Source organism: Thermobia domestica, chromosome 8, assembly GCF_964235325.1.
Source record: "Thermobia domestica chromosome 8, izTheDome1.hap1.1, whole genome shotgun sequence".
Taxonomy (NCBI): domain Eukaryota; kingdom Metazoa; phylum Arthropoda; class Insecta; order Zygentoma; family Lepismatidae; genus Thermobia; species Thermobia domestica.
Genome location: NC_137461.1, coordinates 21428430 through 21444531, shown reverse-complemented (window position 1 = coordinate 21444531; position 16102 = coordinate 21428430). Strand labels below are relative to the sequence as shown.

Sequence of the window (16102 nt, the reverse complement as noted above, 5' to 3'; positions counted from 1 at the left end):
ACTGGTATATCTTGAGAAATAGAGTACTTACAAGGTTCGAAGTTTTACAGGCCCTCGATGTAATAACCAGCATTGTGAATCATGCATTCCCAGCGATGTGGAAGCCGCTGGATTCCGTTGGCAGTGCCTAATCTCTGGATAGTGCGGATGGAGCGATCGGTCGTCCGGAGAAGATCATCAATTGTACGGAAGCGTGTCCCACGAAGTGGTTCCTTCATCTTCGGGAAGAGATCATAGTCGCAGGGACTTAAATCTGGAGAATACAGGGAGTGATACGGCACTTCCCACTGCCAACGATGCAACAAATCAGTAACCGCACCTACTGAATGTGCCCTTGCATTGTCATGCAGAATGATGGGTGGGTTCGTCAGGAAGAGGCGTCGTTTTCGTCTTACAGCTGCTCGCAGATTGCTTAGTAAAAATACTCTGCACTAACGATGTGTCCTTGGGGGACGGTATGGTTAATGATTTCACCATCCCAGTCGTATGCAATGATGAGCATAGCTTTCACATTGGTTGGGGTATTCCGAACTGTTGTTTTTCTCGGTGACCCAGGATGACGCCACTCGTGTGCCGTTTCAGCTGTGGTTCATACGCTCTGGTCCTGATTTCATCAATAGCAATGATCCGCCGTAAGAAGGCCTCACCTTCACGTTGATACCACTCCAAGTGTGTTCGAGCGGCATCGTATCGCAGTCACTTGTGTTGTTCAGTCAGATCATGTGGAACCCACCTGACTGTATACCCAGTAAACATGACTGTATTCCGCGAGCACTCACGCAGCGTGACTGTAGTCCACGAGCACTCACATAGAACTACCTTCTAACTGCTGGCGCGCCTGGAGGTGAGGGCAAGCGAATTCATGTGCTCTGAGGGAGGGTCGGCATCTAACATACCGCTGGTATGAATTATAGTGGATTGCTTTGTTCCCGAGTATATGTATAGCAGTGTTGCTATTACTAAAAATCCAACCCTTCTAAATTTATTTATTTACTTGTTCTTTTAAATTGAATTTTAAAACTGTACATTTACAGGATACAGGAAATAGCTTCTTTGGTGTCATTACCTAAAAGGAACCATTTTATTCAGAGATTAATTGCCTATTGGACGCTGAAGAGGCAATTTCGTAATGGCGTTCCACTTCTAAGAAGGCTTCAGAGTACACACACCGCGAGGCGAGAAGAAAAGATAGTAGAGCAGGTGAGAGACTGTTGTAAATATTTATATCTTTAAGAGATTTTCATTAAAAGTTTATGTAGGCGACAGTCTTTTCAAATCCTAATATAAGTTTGAAAGCAAACGTCTCTCTGCGGTCTATATTTATAATATAAATAAGTAAAATTCAAAAGTTCTTGAGAATGATCAGAAATGTTTAATTTTATCTTGTAGAATCAAGAAAAATTTTAAGCGGGAATCAGGCAAAAGCTTCAAATTCTGAGATCGTTTTGTCAATACTAAAGACGAACATTTGTTTCTTAAATTAAGGTAGAAATCCTTCATTTAAGAAAAAATCAGCCGTTCTTAACTTCCAAATTACCGACCGAATCTTCAAATTCTCTCATCGAATATAATTTGAAAATCGTTTTTCCTGTGGAACTGATAGATGAGTGATAAAGTTTATTAATACAGAGCAATTTTTCATAATACCAAAACACAAATAATATACAAATTTTTATTTTACTTATTTGTTTATTTATTTATTTTTATTCATATCACACTTTGATAAAGAAACTCCTTTTTGGTCTAAAGCAGAGTAAAGATCGCAGAATAGTATAAGCAAGTTTTTATATGATTCTAGTATAATAACAATATTATTAATGATCAGGATTATCTTACGCATCTATCTTCCACAAAATTAAGATAAGTTTGACAGTGTCCAGCATTTGGTTTTTCTTTGGAATTTCAGTCAAGAATAAAAACAATAAATAAATAAAGTCTACCGTACGTACCGAATACGTTTCAATGCATGAAGTATATTTTCACAGTGTGTTGAGTATCCAAACTGATTTTGTGATTGGATTAGTTATTTTTATACTTCAGACCCTATATCAGACTATTCAACTTACATGAATAATGGTGGTATTATTATTATTATTATTATTATTATTATTATTATTATTATTATTATTATTATTATTATTATTATTATTATTATTATTAAATGAAGAAACAAAAGCCACCTCATCTTGTAGTTGAGGGATCTAAGGTTCATGTTCTGCTACTTTTATCCATCGATTCTGAATGTTCTGTTAAAGGCCAGAAGAAGGATCAATAATGGTCTATACTATTTTTATTGAATTATTCTCTTTGCATTCATTTGTTATGGTACCAATTATGACTAAAACTGCTCACAAGTGCACCTTCTGATTTTGAGGTGATCCGCTACCGCTTCGTGATTCAAATGCGAATTTTTTTGTTTGTTTATTTTATAATGATGTTTGTTTCTTTCCTAACGTTTCAATTGAATTTAACGTTTGTTTTGTTTGTTTTTGTTTTTTCCTGAAGGAAGGGGAAATGTACAAGCAGCTAAAGTATTGGCAGTGTTTAAGACAGGACCTTGAACGTGCCAGGCTACTGTGTGAACTGGTTCGGAAGCGAGAGAAACTCAAAAAGGAATATTGTAAAGTGTAAGTAGAAAAGTATAGTTTTATGCATATAATAAAAGTAATGTAGATCAGTGATTTCCATCCATTCTTTTGGGTGTGAACAGCAAGGAAGGGTGATGCAGGATACTGACAGAAATAAACTACATTCAGAATTATAAATATTATGAATTATTTAACAAAGAGACGCTAAATTGTATAACGTAATAACTATTGAGAAAGAAGTGTAGTTCATTATGAAAAAGGCTGGTAATAATAATAATAATAATAATAATCTATATATATAAAAGAGAACGCACAAATCCTTTGTGAACTCATCACGCTAATACGGCTGAACCAATTTCTTTCATTTTTGGGGGGTTATTAGGATTTGGACCCTAGATGGTTTTTATCATATCACTTTAATTTTTAATTACCAGTGTCTTGAGATAATTGACCATTCAAGTATCCATACGTACAAATCCTTTGTTATTAGTTCATCATAGGTAAAAATAAACGTATTTATATGCAACCCGCATGACCATGTGACTCGGCGGGTTAACATAAATGACAGGCGCTATAATTTTAACATTTACTGCAATTTGAAAGCGAAAAAGTAAAAATTATCTAAGTAACAAAGTTTATTGCGTTCCGGGGTGACCGCAGCGAAGCGGGGTGAACGCTGCTAGTAATAATAATAATAATAATGTACTACAACGGTATGCAGGAGTTTAGCGGAAAAAATTGGTAACATTATTATTATTATTATTATTATTATTATTATTATTATTATTATTATTACTGGAGATTTTAGAATAAAATACAGCGTCTGAAATTACGAAAGAGGTCAGACCCACGAGAGACAACGAGCGGAGGGGAGGGAGTGAAATAAGCAGGGTTCATGAAGCAGGCGCCAGATAAGTAAGGTTGGGAACCACTGTTCTAGAGTAATAATAAGCACAGGAATACCTTGTATAACATGATTTTGCTCTAACGCTATTTTTATTATACATGTTTACAAATTGGCAATTGGTATGCGAATAGGTTTCTACATGGACAACCATATGAAACATGTGAATAAAACAGTATGATCCAAATGTTGCTTCACCATTACTGGGTGTGCCATTTAGATTCCACCAAGTGTCCGCTAAAAGAGTACACCACATTGTGACAGACACCTAAGTTATTAGACATTCTGTGCAAAATGGATCTTCGAAATGTTGACTTGCGTTCACAAAACACAAAGGATTGCAATTGTGCGTGCATTTTTTGGGCCTGTGGGATAAAGATGGGGATGAATTATTTTCGAATATGGTGTCTTGTGACAAAACCTAGATTTCTTACATCACTAGTGAGTCAAAGAAGCAATCCATATAGTGACGTTACTGAAGTTCTCCGAAGCCACAAATATTCAAGCAAATACAGTCAATTGCAACAACATGGCAACTATGTTTTGGGAACTAAAAGATGTTCTTATGGAGTCACAGAATCAGGAAAAAATCATATAGAAAGTATATCGTTAAACGCTGGCTTAACTGCGACGCCTTGTTTAGAATTGGCGACGTAGAATGGTAAGGCCTGGAATTCTCGTAATTCATGATAACGCACCCACGGAGCTGTTCTTAATGTCTAGATAATTGAACAATATCTATAGAAAGCTTTTGATGACTCTTCGTACAGTCCCGATCTTGCTTCTAGTGACTTATCACCTGTTCCTTCATCCAAAAATTACTTGCTTTCAATCGTCTTGACGATAATGCTATGATGAAAATGTCAATACTGGACTAACTGGACTCCCAGGTGACAGAATAGACCAATGATCTACGAAAGCTTGTGTCACGGTATCTAAAATTTAGTAAAGTTTAGTTGCGACTATATGGAAAAATGAATAAGGTATGTACATGGATAAAACCAGCAGTAAAATGGTGGTGCTATTCTTTCGTTCGTTGTAATCGACTCTCTTTTTATATGCGCCTCGTATATCAAACGAAACTACAAACTATGTAGGTACGAGTAAATAGGTTTGGAGAAGTGATAATCAATAAATAAAAATTGTTAAAAGGGAGAAAGGTAAATTGGAAATAAATAATGCTACATAATAGAAGGTGGAGTATGTGCTCAATTTTTTTCTTTCCCGAAATATTGGAGATGAAATCAAGGATGTTATAAAATAGAGGATCTGCCCATACGTTTCTTCATCATATGAACTTAATGAAGCCAAAAAAACAACCAAGCATCGCCTGAGCCGGCATGTCTGATTGGCTACTCTCGTTTCCGCCATGATTGTTGGCTCGAAATATTGTGATCTTAGTGGCGTGGAGTGGGCAGAGTAGGTGTGGCGAAGCTGTGACATATGGCTTCACGATTTTGTAATATGGGCAGATCCTCTATTTTATAACATCCTTGGATGAAATATTCGAGTTTCGAAATTTCTCAACAGATGCCATTCTTATCGTCTGGTCGTCTGGTAGCGACCTTGTTCGAGACTTGCTATAACGCCATTGTCGTCTTAACTGCCATGTTCGAAGGAAAGATGTTGGATTTGTCATCGTTACATATTTGAATTAGTGAAATTGAGGCATAATACGAGGGAGAGGCCGAAAAATAAGTTTCCTCAGGCGACTGTGGACAGAGGTGGAGATGCAGGACCGAAAATAGCATGTGACATTCAAAAATCAGACGTACCTTCATTTTTCCACATAAGTACCACATACATCGATACATTTGTCATACCAGTCTATAAACTTCAAAAACCCTTCCAGGAAAAACTCAGGGCTCTGCATACGGAAGAAGTGTCGAACAGCTTCTGTGACTTCAGCATTGCTTCAAAAGCGCCTGCCGCCAAGAATCTTCTTCAAAGCCGGAAATAGAAGTCACTGGATGGAGTGTGTTGCGCGTGCAACAACTGTCTTCTTTTCCCCATTGCTGTTCGTTTTCCTATAGAAAACAAGAGGGGAAGCTTATTTTCGGACTCCCCCTCGTATAATGAATTTGATAACGTCGAAGTCCGAAGTACAGGAATCGTTATGTGGTAAACAAAAGAAAAAAAATTAGGTACGTGTAATCCAGTTGGTGTAGATAGATAGAGTAGTTAATTCATTCATTATACTATGTATCAATAAATTGAGTATTTCTTTATGAGTGTAGAGTCACGATATCGTTAAACATTCGAAATAATTTCTTCTCCATATTATCTTTTGGGATTATTATTATTAGAGACCGGATGTTAGGCAAAATGCCTATTCTTTAATATTAAAGATATGATCAAAAATAACGTTTTAAAGTTTATATGGGGGGGTTATAGTTTCGATTTAAGGCAATTTTTTTTTTTGCCTATTTTGCCTCTTTCGACCTTTACTGCCTAAATAATTGCTTTAGTGCCTAATATTGCCTATTCTATGCATTTTCTTCAAAATAAGCCTTCATTGGGAAAATATATAATTTATGTAACATAATACACACATTTTTACGTATATTATGTGTTTGTAAACACAAGCGTGTGGTACGTTGCGATATATAGCTATACAAGATGAACTTCAAAGATGTGCACATACTTCGGGAGGTGATTCGTGACATGAAAAGAAGACAAAAGTCCTGTTGAATGTCACGAATCATCTCCTGAAGTATGTGCGCACCTTTATGTCCCTTTCCAATTGTCAGGATTCGATTTTCGATTCCAAGTTGGCACCCCTGTCACTTGAACACGACGCAGAACTCGACAACATGCAACAGCACTTTTTGTCTTCTTTCCATGTCACGAATCACCTCCCGAAGTATGTGCACATCTTTCAGGTTCACCCAGTATGTGGAATGCATAACATGCCTCAGAAGATATTCTTTAACAAACAAGTATATTTCTATATTCTTTGAATATTATCTATGACTTGAATCTATTTTTTAATGGTATTGAGTATTTATCTTTATTATTTCGAGTTACATTTTAGTGCCTATTTTACTGCCTATTTTTTAAATTTTAAGTGCCTATTTGCCTGCCTATTTTCCAGGTTTTTAGTGCCTAAACATCCGGTCTCTAATTATTATTATTTATACGCAAAATTTCCTAGCTTTCATTTTAAAAGAGAAGTATTTTGTTAATAAATCAAACACCAGAATCTTAAATTATGAATTTGTAAATAGTCTCTTGTTGTAATATAAGGACGAGGGGAAAAGATGTTCTTTCTCCAGAATTGTTCATGCTTGGGTAAATAGGGGAGAAATTTCCGATCGCTCTTGGACTTCCTTTGCTGTATGTTTCGTGTGTTCTGTTTTTATTTCCTGCTCGGTTTTGTAGAGAAATTTTAAAGAGTAAGCGGGGAACTACATGATACAAATGATACCTTCATTATTAATAAAGCCATTATTTGGTGAAGGAACGGGTAAGAAAAGAATGAAAGACAAAGATTCAATAGATGTAATCAGGGCAGAATGGAAATATATACAAGCTTTGTCCGGAATGTAGTAGGACTGATTTTTTCCCTACTGGTGAAGGAGGGGGATGTTACTGCCCTGGTTGGATGGTGGTGGAGTCCTAGCTACTAACGCACCGGTTGCCAGTCGTCTCCAATCCTTCACGGAGTGTAGATCAAGTTTAAGCTGAACCCCTTTCAAAGTGCCTTGTCATCTCCACAGTGAATCGTTTGTTAGAGCATCGTTATGCGGTGAAGTTTTTTGCATCAAATGAGGTAAAACTGCGAGTGAGACTCATAACATGATCAAGACTACTTATGGGAGTGATGCCATTGAGCAGCACAAATTGTTTCGGGAGGGAAGAGAGCAAGTTGAAGATGAGCAACAGTCAGGACGCAATTGACAAAAACTTACTGAAAATGATGCATTCTACGTGGAAGTACTTTAAAGACTCAGAAAACGAGTCGCCCGCGTCTCCAGCAACCGCTTGATTATAGAAGCTTCATCACGGCAATGCGCTAGGGCTGCCAACTGGCTGGTTTTTGACCGGCTTGGCCGGAAATATTGCTGTTATCTTGATTAAAGCCGGTGACCGGACAAACTTCTTACCAATCCCTTTATAACCGGATTTTTCAAATTTGTATCTAGTTCGAAGCAATTTCATCTAGTTTGAAGTACAGATTTAAGAAGTAACTTTCATTCCGTTAATCCAAACTGTCATCTTTCACTATCATCTGTTTAGATAATTTTCAAGAGAGGACAAGGACTGTATCAGGGAAATTTTGAAGTTAAATTGTAAGGAATTTTACACATTTATTGAGAGTGAAAAATGACTTCTTAAAGCAATTCCCTGTAGTTGCAGTACAAGCTTAAAGAACAAATTTCATTTTCCAAATCCAAAATTGTTACGTAAGGATTAATATACTTTTCTTCATCTGTTTCGATAATTTTAAAGAACTGGCAGTTACTGGTAAATGCAATAAAATTATCGATGCCGATTTCAGTTTCTCATTTATAGAACTATGTATCTATTAAGCTTATTATCGAATGTACTAAGGATATGCAGAACACAGGTGCTAATGAACTTTTGTTCACGATAATACATTTTCTTCCCATGAATGGATCCGAATAGAGATACTTCATACTTAGACCTACATCATAGCGGATTTTGAGGAGGTGCCGGTTTTTTAATTTTCCAGAGTTGGCAACCCTACAATGCGCCGAGTCTCACCACCTTTGCTATCATGGACTTGCTGACCAAACAGTTTCCTCAGCTACCATACACCCTAATGTCGCTCCTGCAGACTTCTTCCTCTTCCCCCGACTGAAAAGGGTCATAAAAAAAACGGCACCATGGCTCGGTCCAGCCCATTCAAGAGGCCGTAACGAGAGAGCTGAAGGGCATTCAAGTTTTTTGCGTTCCACGGAGCCTCCTTCAGTGATTGGCAGAGTCACTGGAAACACTGTGTTGATGCAGAAGGGGCATATTTTGAAAAGTATTAAGTCGATGTGTCAAAATTATGAATATTTTTTTTTTTAAGGTTGGTTTAAAGGGACAGTTTTTGCCGATAGATGGCACTACAGTCTTCGTATCTCCCATGTATTTTTTACCTTTCAGGAAAATTTCTCTTACAGATTTCAACCTACAGACTTCAAATTTTTAGAAAAAGAACTTCATAATCTATCGAAGGCAATAATCCGTGCCGATTTTTTATTTAGAATTTTCTTCATTGTTGAAATGGCTTGATTGTTGAAAAAGATATCCAAACTTTTAACAATGGAACTGTTTCAACAATGAAAAAAATTCTAAATAAAAAATCGACACGGATTGTTCCCTTTAATAGGTTATGAAGTTCCTTCTCTACAAAAATGAAGTCTAAATTTTCGTGAACGGTAAAAAATACATGGGAGAGATACGAAGACTGTACTGGCATCTATCGGCAAAACTTGTCCCTTTACACTAACCTTAAGAATCAGTCCTACTACTTCCCGGACAATCCCTGTATGTAATTGCATTTCTGTGTGAGCGTATGAAAAAATAGAAATGGAAGAACTTTCAAGACAAAAGTACAAAAATTACTGTCAGTGTGAAAGTTGTGATGGTCTCTGTACGAGTACATAGAGATTCTGAAAAAAGTCCCAGAGTGGTCGGAAGTTTTACCCAAGTGTTTTGAAATAAGAAAATCCTTTTCTCTGAATACGAGTATTTAGGAATTTTTGGTTAATGATGATGGCTGATACGTGTAGACAAAGGAATTGGTTTCTACCATGTAGATTGAAGAATATTAGAAGTAACTGTAAGATGTAGATAAGATTGCAACTTCTTACGACTATATTAAATATTCTGGAATGTAAAGTAATATCATTAATGTTGACTTAGCTATTGATTTATTCTTTATCGTTGTATTAATGAGTTTTTATGTAGTGTGGATTTTTCCTGGTACAGATGCTCTTTATTCTATCATTTTTGTATTGTTTCAGAAAGGAACACGCTTTAGAGTTGAAATTGAAACCATTGATTTATTTCTTGAGGCGTATATTAGACTTGATTCAAAGCAAAGATATTGGAGAAATATTTTCAGAACCTGTGGATCCGAACGAGGTACTTAATTTATTTCCACAATTTAAGCATTTATATCTTCAATTAAGTGTTGGGAAGGAAATTAAAATGAAATGGAGATAATTGTAGTTCGTCTCAAATGTTGCTAAGGCATGGGAAATAAGCAGTGCTACGCTGCCATATTCATTTGTTGAAAAAGAGAACCTGCTCAAAATTTAATATTTTCTGGTGTTGTTGTATGACTACTTCAATGAGAGTACAGTTCGTCTCACATTTGTTTTCTCTGCGTCCTTAAACTCATATATCAACTCATACATATATACCGCATCATCTATATATTAAAAGACTAGGTTTATATGTTTGTCCCCAATCCTTTCAACCATGAGATCTCAAAAACGACACGTGCTAGAAACGTGCTGTTTTCACTGGTCGATTCCAAATTGTGTGTAAATTGTCAAATTCTAAATGAATATTTAGGAAAACATGGCCGTTATTACATTTTTAGGGGTACACTGAAGTGTTGAAATTTTAAATAAAGCATCATATCCCATGAGTTACACATTCCAACACAACGTCGTTATATATAGGGGTTGTATATCTCTCAGGCGTTATTTTCATAGCCAGATGATAATGAAAACGAAGGATAACCATTTCTACAGCCTAACATGAATCTTTATTGTTTGGAGTGTTTTGCTCAATGAACACTATATATCACTGACATTATAATTAATTGTATTTGTAATGTGTTTGCTTATTACACACTGTATGCAAGAAGAATGAAAACACTGATTATACATGAATTAGAAACTCCAACCGGAAGTAGGCCCAGTCTGTGGTGATTGGTTTGGAAATGGTGCAAGATGTTGAAAAAATAATCGAGAAAATCTCTCCTTTATGGTACCCCGAGCTGATTTTTATGAAGACGTCCTTCACTTGTAAAGGGACGTGTACACATGTTCTGAGGAATGACATGGAGATTCATACTCATATGTCAATGATGCGCTGTGTAGAGAGCGCAAGTTCAGCTAGTATGTATAAACATATCATATTAAACTTATTTTCCTCCATGTGTCTTTAAATTTTTCAACCAAGATTTCATCGAACATGGAAGTGCGTAAGTTTAATTAAATAAATTCCTCGCGTTCATTAAGTGAATATAATGGTATGTTTAGAACTTGTGTAAAAACATCAATCAGTACTAAAAAAAGGAAAAAGAAAACAAATCGCTGATTTGGCCACGTTGGTTGAATGATGAAAACTAAAGTAAGTTCTGCTAAGATTTTTGAAAAGTATCATTTCTCGAAAAATCTTCATTCATTTTTCATTTTTTTTTATTTTTTAATTTTTATTTATTTATTTATTTTTTTAGAAAACTAGTTGAAAATTACAATTTGATATTATTTGCCTTTTAGGTACCTGACTATAGGGATGTTGTAAAACATCCAATGGATTTATCTACAATGCGCCAAAAGTTGGAATCCTTCCAGTATTCCGATATTGACGCATTTGAGTCTGATTTTAATCTAATGATTCAGAATTGTATGGCATATAATTCCAAGGACACCATCTTTTATCGTGCAGCGGTAAAAATGAGAGACCAGGTAAGACTGATAATATGATACGATATGTGGACTGTAAAGTAATTGTATGTAAGATTTTCGTCTCTATACAAAGTTATGTGATTGCATGTGACAGCTGCTTTTTCAAAATTGTGTAACTAATATAATAGTCCTTTAATTCAGGTCATAGATACGCTTGGCATATAGAAGTAGTAGTGTGTCTTACCTTGTTACTATATCTCTGGCTATAATAAGCGGGATTGTAATATTTCCTATCAGTTCTATAATGTATATTTCTAGTCGCCACTCCAGTTTGTGACTGTACTTGACCTGTGTAGTTTTATGTTTAGCTGATTCCTTGCATGGGGGCGCGGTGGCTCAGTGATAGCGTTCACCTCCGGTGCTTGGGGTCCCTGGTTCGATTCCAGCTCGCGCCGTGTGGACTTTGTAGTGAACAAACACCATGCTCGTGGGTTTTCTCGAGATTCTCCCGTTTCCTCCCACTTTCTTCATTCCACCATTTCACTCATCTCTCATCATCACCGTCTCCCTTAGCCTAACCGGCATAGCCGTGGGACGTAAAACTTAAAGATTTCATTTCTGATTCCTTGCGAGCTAACAGCGACTGAGAAATTGAACATTTTGTTTAATACCAGTTTATTATTATTATTATTATTATTATTATTATTGAACTTGATTTCAAATTCAGTAAACCCAACGTGTTTAGCGTATATAATTATTTCGACCGTTTCAGATTTCAGAATGTGTACCAACGAACTTAAAAAGTTCGTTGAATTCTCTATCTGTTTGTGTGTCTGCCTTAATTGCGAATTATTCAATTTTAAGTCCTCTATTCGATAGAGCATCAAAAACTATCGGAAAGAAATAATGGAATTTTTCGCGTCACTCTTACAGTTCCCGAGATGTTGGCCAAGAAAAAGTTCCGATTTCAGAAGATTTAAGAAGCCATATCTCGGAAACCGTAAATCATAGAGTGATGATATTGGTATTGATCAATACCTAAGAGGATGGTGAACATTTTGGTACCAAAGAGTATTCGGTGGCCCCTGGCCAACTGACTACCCTTCCCCAGACGTTGGTCAAAAAAGTTCGGATTTCGGGAGATTTAAGGAACCATATTTTGGGGAACCGTAAGTCATAGAGAGATGATATTTGGCGAATTTTCAATTTCGAGCTCTCCATTTTGAGTAGTTGTCTTCGTAAAACAACGTATCGTAGTACGTTTTAACAGAACTCTTAAACAAAACATGTGGAAAAATTTAGTATTCAAGGAAATTATCAATGAATAGGTATATTACAAGAATTGTTTAATGGATATAATAACAAAGTACGTAGAACAATTGGTATAAAGCCTGTAAGAAAAAATTAATTCTTTTTAAGTTCGTTCTGGCAATGCCCTTGGAGCATTCTCAACTGATTTTTATCTTTTAGGGTGGTGCAATTATACGTCAAGCTAGGCGAGACCTAGAGAATATAGGTATTGATCTTGAGACAGGACTTATGCTGCCGGAGAAACCGAATGTTGAAGAAACAACAGATACTGAAATAGCAGAGGAAAGTAAGTACAGTTATTGGATTACAAGAAGGTCTCTATACAAGTATTTTCAGTAGAGATGCAAGGGCTCGGAAAAAAAACGGCTTTTTTGGAAAAAAACTCGGTTTTTTCTGCTTTGCTTTTTTGCTTGGGAAATTTTGGGCTTTTTTCAAAATTCTGCTTTAAATCGATAAAGCAGACTTTGTTTCGTTTCTCTATAACACAGAAAGTCATTTAATTAGTGGTTGATGCCGATAATAATATAAAACCTCGAAAGTAAACCATGAATTTCGAGAAGATATTTTAAACAATTTTACTTCAACATTTTTACATTATGAATTCCAAAGGATTAACCAATGTATATAATAAACACATTTTAACCTCCTATATACAAAAGTAAGCAGAGTTGGCAAGAACCATGGTTGTTTCTGAAAATGCCAAAAACCCGTTTTGGGGGGGCAGTTTAAACCAGGCTTTTTTGGGGTTTAAACCAGGTTTTTTGATTTAGATATTTTGCTTTATGTATTTGTATTACATATTCACAGAAATAAGTTTGTTTTGCCTTGGTGTTATTATTCAACAACGGGGTTATGCTGGAAGAGGTCCCATAAGCTTAAAGAAGTCCGGTCAGTAAATTTCTTAAATTGAGAAACTCCCGCCCTAGCCATCGGGAAAATCCCGTCATTCTTTTAAATGTAAAACAATAACGGGAAAATCCTGTAAAATTTAATTTGCATGTAAAATTTAAAGGTCAGCGTATTATAATCAGTACGCTAAAACTGAGTGACACACAATCATAGTCAACGTCTTGCGAATAAAATCAGAAAAATAAACACACTGCTGAACAAGACTGCACTTATTTAATATAAAAACACATTTACACGTGACGTTTCGATCTTCTATCCAAGATCCTCATCAGACGTGAGTGTACGTCTGATGAGGATCTTGGATAGAAGATCGAAACGTCACGTGTAAATATGTTTTTATATTAAATAAGTGCAGTCTTGCTCAGCAGTGTGTTTATTTTTCTAAAACTGAGGTATTAAATTACAAATTTAGTATGTAGGTATCATTGAAAGTCCAATCCAAGCTAATGTTGGAAGCTAAGTAGGCAATCGATAAATTTTACCAATTTTAATCAATATATTTAAGCAACCTTCGCTTCTATATAAAACAACAGGCATGCAGAAATATATAATTTGGTTTCGTTTTGTATGTTTAGGCTTAACATCCTTACGTAATACCGAGGTTATCAAGGAGAAGACTTTCGCTTAAAGTGACATCCGTAAGAGTACTTGGTTTACACATGAAAGAAGGGTTGTGGTTCGACCGACAATTGAACATGGGATACCTTGATTAAAAGGTGAAAAGGAAATAAGACTAATGCAGATGGTTTGACATGTGAAACGTCACTATGAAGTTCACACGATTCGCATTTTTGTTCTTTTAATCTTTTTTAGTTTAAACCAGTTATTTAAAAACAAAAAAACAGCTGGTGTAAACGAGCCAACCCTAAGAGTAAAAACTTCTTTCAAAAATACACAAATAATTAGCAAAATTGTATGTAGTATTTTTACTTCAAAATATTCCATACCCTCTTTTTGAAACAAAATAAAATTAAAATAAAACATAAGAGAAATACTTACAAGGGACATCACCCAATTGTCCGGCTCCGATTTTAATGAAATTTTTATTGCTGATAGAGGACATGTATTCATTACTTGTGATGACAGAAATTTTTGCCATCGTGCATGTTTTCTATTTTTTAATAATTTTTAAAAGGTTGTGATGTGGTTAATAGAGATTACTGCAGAAGTCCCTTACTACCCTTTGTAAACGGAGTGTTAATGAAAGAACAACCATGTAGATACGTATAGGGCCTAGGGGGAAGTCGTACGGTACGTATGACCTTGACGGCAGCCATCTTGAAATCCGCCATTTTGAATTAAGGTCAAGTTTTTTAAATGGGAATAGGGTAATATGATACATAATTTCGGGCTAGAATTTAATCAGAAAGACAATGGTGAAGTTAGTTTTAAGATGCGCTCATTTGGTGAAAAGTTACAGGCATATTAATTGTTTATACTTACTATGTGCGTAAGTCCCTTATCTCTGCTTCTAACCCGCGTATTCATGATAATAAGTGGATAAAGGTTTCGGTAATACATATTATGCCTAGAGGGAAGTGGTACGATAAGGGTATCATTGACGGCAGCCATCTTGAAATCCGACACTTTGAATTAAAGTGAAGTTTTGAAAACTGAAAACCATAGCATGTGGCACCAAATTTTAATAGTAAATTTTCCCCAAAAGCCAATGGTATGCTTATTTTTGTTCTATAGTTAACCAGTATGAATTTATGACTCTTCTAATGTGCACGAAACGTCCATTATTCGATCTTCCAAATTGGCAACACTCCTAATTTTCATCGCATGTTTTAAGATTCTAACTGGCACTTTGCAATTGTTTCCATGGCTCATGTTTTCTAAATTTATTACATTTTTTTAAGAGTTGCGATTTGTCAGTTCATGAATAGTGTTGGGATAAACATCCAGCAATATTTCTGAATTTTGAAGACTTGCCATGTAATTATTAATTTCCTAGGCAGTGTAATTATTTATTTTATCCCAAAGTACATAAGGAACCTATGGACCTATGTGATGTAAAGAAATACAAATGAAATTATAAGAAATTTGTGTAACACGAACTCACAATTATCATGAAATATAGCCTACATGTTGCGCAAACGACAAACAGTATTTTTTTTAATAAATACAACTTTACAACTTTAAAGGAACACCAGCAATGATAGAAAATATCAAACAGGCATAATATTACTGTTCCCAACACACTGTTTGTACCATGAACAAAATATGAAAACTGGTAACTTGTTTATAAAAAGGTGTAACTTAATCGAGTTCCCGATCAATACTGATTATAAATCTTACAAACATGAACCATCGACAACAATCACTAGAAAACGAATGACTTTTTTGTCTGACTAGCTAAAATATTGCTAGAAAATAAATAAATAAATAAATATACAATAAACAAATAAATATAAAACAAAACAAAAGACCATTGATTTACCCAACAATCATATTTCGTTTCCTTTTTTGAAGTGAATTTTCAACTTATTTCTCGTCTCATCTACTATCCATTATAAGCTACGTCTCCGGTATTACCTGAATGCAAAGTTGGAGTTCTTTCGTTCTGCGATGATTCATGTCAGTAAACGAGTTTTTGAACTGCAGGTATAGGAAATAAATAATTACATTGCCTATGAAATTAATAATTACATGGCAAGTCTTCAAGATTCAGAAAGATTGCTGGATGTTTATCCCAACACTATTCACGAGCTGACAAATCGCAACTCTTAAAAAATGTAATAAATTTAGAAAACATGAGCCATGGAAACCATTGCAAAGTGCCAGTTGGA

General features: G+C 35.4%; 1 protein-coding gene across 1 annotated transcript in view; it reads left to right on the top strand.

Annotated features, from left to right (window-relative positions):
• Br140 (bromodomain-containing protein 140) overlaps nucleotides 1-16102 on the top strand; it is a 109239-nt gene that overhangs the window by 40608 nt on the left and 52529 nt on the right. The window contains exons 11-15 of the mRNA XM_081768223.1: nucleotides 1035-1200; nucleotides 2506-2627; nucleotides 9471-9591; nucleotides 10962-11150; nucleotides 12561-12687. Coding sequence (XP_081624349.1) covers nucleotides 1035-1200; nucleotides 2506-2627; nucleotides 9471-9591; nucleotides 10962-11150; nucleotides 12561-12687 — 725 coding nt within the window. The remainder of the gene's footprint in view (nucleotides 1-1034; nucleotides 1201-2505; nucleotides 2628-9470; nucleotides 9592-10961; nucleotides 11151-12560; nucleotides 12688-16102) is intronic.